The sequence below is a fragment of the Triticum aestivum genome, chromosome 3B (genome assembly GCF_018294505.1).
Source record: "Triticum aestivum cultivar Chinese Spring chromosome 3B, IWGSC CS RefSeq v2.1, whole genome shotgun sequence".
Taxonomy (NCBI): domain Eukaryota; kingdom Viridiplantae; phylum Streptophyta; class Magnoliopsida; order Poales; family Poaceae; genus Triticum; species Triticum aestivum.
Genome location: NC_057801.1, coordinates 19,540,044 through 19,543,816, shown reverse-complemented (window position 1 = coordinate 19,543,816; position 3,773 = coordinate 19,540,044). Strand labels below are relative to the sequence as shown.

Below are 3,773 nucleotides of genomic sequence, written 5' to 3'. Positions count from 1 at the left end.
GCCCCCTTATTTATAATGTGTAGCCTTTGACCGTGGGACCTAAGGACGAGACTTGCCTGCTCCCCACGTGTGTGCCCATCCGTGCTCCCGCATATGTGGCATGATTTGATTGGAACAAAATAAGGCCCGGCCCCACCCCCTTAAAATCAGGGGAGAGATGATTAGATTAGAAAAAAAAAGGAAAAAAGACAACCGTACAATGAAGTGGGAGCACGGATGGGAGCATGGGGAGGGAGCAGTCAAGCCGGACCTAACCATAATTTGAGTAATTGAGCCCCCCAATCACGGACACGATTGGTTATAAATAGTACACTTTCATATTACTTCATCCGTTTTATTTACTCTGTATATTAGCTTTGACCAAAGTTACACTTTATAAAATTTGACCAAGTTTGTAGAAAATATTCTCCACTATGTTATTTCTAGGATAACAGGTGAAGCTTAGCACTATTGTAATGTTGGAAGTATTTTCTAATCTCTATGTTTTGTCGTCTGGTGGTTAGCATAGGTTGGTTGGGAGCCGATACTTGATTTTGCACATCATCCTTGGTGTTAGCTTTTTTGTTCTCCGGCAACATTGTTCAAGCCTTTCTGATGCACTGATGTGAGGATGGTCTTGGTTGGTATCCTCTCTGGTTATCCCCCTGTGTCTCTATAACCTCGAGCTACGGATGTCAGCTTAGAAGTCTCTGGACTAGGTGGTTGCGTGGTGTGGTGACCGATGGATTGCTCATTGTTTCTTGACGGCATCTGCCGAATTAAGGGTTTATTTCTCCTACTCCATGCAAACAGCTAATCAAGATTTTTGGCGTCAGGGGTCTCCAAAATCTTGTACCCTTTCCAGGGATCTTTTGTAGGCTTTTGGTCATGTTGTTGTTATTTGCTGGTGGAAGCCAGCACATCAGCCATGGCGTATGTGCCGTTCGATAAAAGTGAGAAAGGTGGGATGTGTCGTGACCTGGGTAAGAAGTTGTGACACGTTTGTGTGCTACTTTGTAGTATTTGGTTACGCGTGTCCTTGTGCGTACACATGTATTCCTTTTCTTTTATGGGATCCCACGTGTTTGATGGTGTTATAATCTGGAATGCGATGGAGTCAAAAGCACTCCGCCGTGTATCAATTAAGCAGGAAACTACGAAAAAAACAATGTGCTTATCTTTATGTTCCTCAATTTTTCTAGAATAACATGGATCTGCAATAGTCAACCTTTTATCGCACAATTGTAGGTACTTAAAAGAAAGACAACATTAATATATGGATAAATTAGCAATAATGAAATTTATTAAAAGCATGGCTTATATCTATACTATATAATTTGGGAATGAAAACCACAATGAGGAAGCATTTATAGTGTAGTGTGGCTGCCTTAGCACCTTTTGTTCTCAGACCTCTGCTCTTCTCCTCTCCCACCTCCTGGAAAAAGTTTGGCCCGAGACACACAGACAGGGGTTTTCTTTCCCCAAAGGCCAGCCAGGATGCACGGCGCCGGCCCTGCCGCCGACGGGAGGAGCAGGGCTTCACCGGACAAGGCCGCCGAGAGTACCAAGAAGGCGCGGCTGGACCTGCCTGACGGCCACGTGAAGGAACACATGGCCAGAGGAGGAGATGGATGCGCTATCGTCGCGACGTACGGCCCGAGAGAGGAGCTCGCCGTGAGGATCGACAAGCGCCTGCTCCACTGCCTCCTCTGTACCGTCCCCTTAAAGCCCCCCGTCTTCCAGGTTCCTCTCTTTCTTTCCTTTCTTTCTTTCGCGATTGGCGCCGGTGAAAGATCGATTCTTTCGTGCTAATTTACGGGCCATCTCCGATATCTGTGCCTGCCTACAGTGCAAAGCGGGGCACCTGGCATGTGGCGGCTGCGTGGCCAAGCTGCCCTTCGGGCAGTGCAAGGCATGCGTGGACAGCGGCGGCTTCTTCGACCCCTGCCCCGCGCTGGACGCCATCGTGTCCTCCACCAGGATCGTGTGCCCCAACGCCGGATGCCAGAGGTACATGACCTACCACGAGGTCGCCGAGCACCAGACTGCGTGCCTGCACACGCCCTGCCGTTGCACAGAGCCGGGCTGCGGCTACATCAGCGCGCCGCAGGCGCTCGCCGGGCATCTCCACACCGTCCACTTGGTGCCGATGCGCCCCGTGCAGTACGGCAAGGTCGTCCAGCTTCAGCTGCCGGTGTTGACCCCGCGGGTGGTGCTCCTCGGCGTCGACAATCACGTTTTCCTCTTGATTTTGGGCGCGCTCGGCGCCGGCGTGACTGCCGTGTCCATGGTGTGCGCTAGGGCGAGGGCGGTGACATGCCCGCGGTTCATGTGCAAGATGTGGGTCAACCTGGAGCCACCCTCGGCGGCGGCGGCGAACGGCGGCAGGGCTGACTTTGTCCTGGTGGAGATGCACATGAGGAGCAGCTCGTCGCCCGGTGTGGTGGTCGTCGCGGACGAGCCCACGTTCCTATCGGTGCCGCGGATGTACCTGGTTCCAGCAGCAGGGATTGGGGGTGATGGGGCTGCGTCCTTGCAAGTTCCCCTGCACATCCGCATCGACAAGCTCTCCCCTTGGTCCGATCAGATCCGCATCTGATGATGGGAAACAAACCATGCATTCAAGGCCGTTCATGCTTACTATTTTGGAGATCCAACTAAAACTATTTGTGTGATGTTAATTAGTAGATGCAGTTCATCATTGATGTAGTCCAAGCTAGTGAACTTTAATGTCATTGTATGGTACTTAAATCGGAGGATATTATGCTTGGTGCTAATCCTGTCGTGAAATGTACCTTCTTCCATTGTTATGTCATTCCAACTTGCAAGCATTTCATTTGCATCTCTTGCAATCTATCTCAAGTCAAGAGTAGAGCTCAATCTCATGTTAATAAATGCAATCCATGCCACTAAAGTGATGCTTAATGCGGGTTTAGTGGAGGATAGTGAGGAAGAAAGGAGGCCTTATGTGAGAAAAATCCTAACTCTTCTCTATGAATGAATTTGAATATTCAACATGCAGGATATCTAGCTTATTTTTTAGAGGAAAAGGGTAGAAGCCCTGGTTCCATTTTCATAGAAAACTAAATCCAGAGTATAGTCTTATTACAACACCTGAGGGAGGATTAATGTATCAACCCTGGCACAATCCTAAATGGGAAAGGAACAAAAACTAAAATGACGTCACGGGAGGGCAACACTCTTGGGGGGACCAACCACTTTTTTCGACAAGGATGTATTGAGCCTAACACTGGGGGCCCAAAATATGCCAATTTAGACCAGCAACAGCAGCACCAAACCATCTTCATCTTCCCAGCCCCGCGCCAGCTTCACCTTGTACTTCATCCACAATTCCTGCCTTATCAGCCTGGCTCTGGCCAAAGTATCAGCAGAGGACTTCTTGCAGCATCCCAAAAGGATGCCACGCTCACCACCGCTTGTTCTCTTGTGTTTCCCACGCACATAAATCCACTAGTGACAAAAGCTTACAATTTTTCTGAGGATCACCTGTAAACCAAGTCAAGTTTTACCATTAAAACACATATCATTCCTGCATTTCTAGATAGCCCAGAGAGTGGCAGCATTGATCAAGTTAATATAAACTTTTTTCCAAATTTCCTTCATAAGTGCGTTGCCCATGCCTACCAGTTAGACTATAATTTTTTTCCAAATTTCCTGGGCCACCACACATTCAAAGAAGGTATGATTAATGGATTCCATCTCACAAAAAAACAGACAAGTTTTATCCTCAATATGTTGCCTCTTAATCAAATTATCTCTAGTGAGCAACTTGT

At 48.2% G+C, this 3,773-nt stretch overlaps 1 protein-coding gene across 1 annotated transcript; it reads left to right on the top strand.

Moving 5' to 3' along the window:
* Positions 1-1,368: 1,368 nt before the first annotated feature.
* LOC123064411 (E3 ubiquitin-protein ligase SINA-like 10) lies at positions 1,369-2,799 on the top strand. The gene is made up of 2 exons (XM_044487902.1): positions 1,369-1,722; positions 1,829-2,799. Exons 1-2 carry the CDS (start codon positions 1,477-1,479, stop codon positions 2,576-2,578), a joined length of 996 nt encoding a protein of 331 aa, XP_044343837.1. The 5' UTR covers positions 1,369-1,476; the 3' UTR covers positions 2,579-2,799.
* The last annotated feature ends 974 nt before the right edge of the window (positions 2,800-3,773 follow it).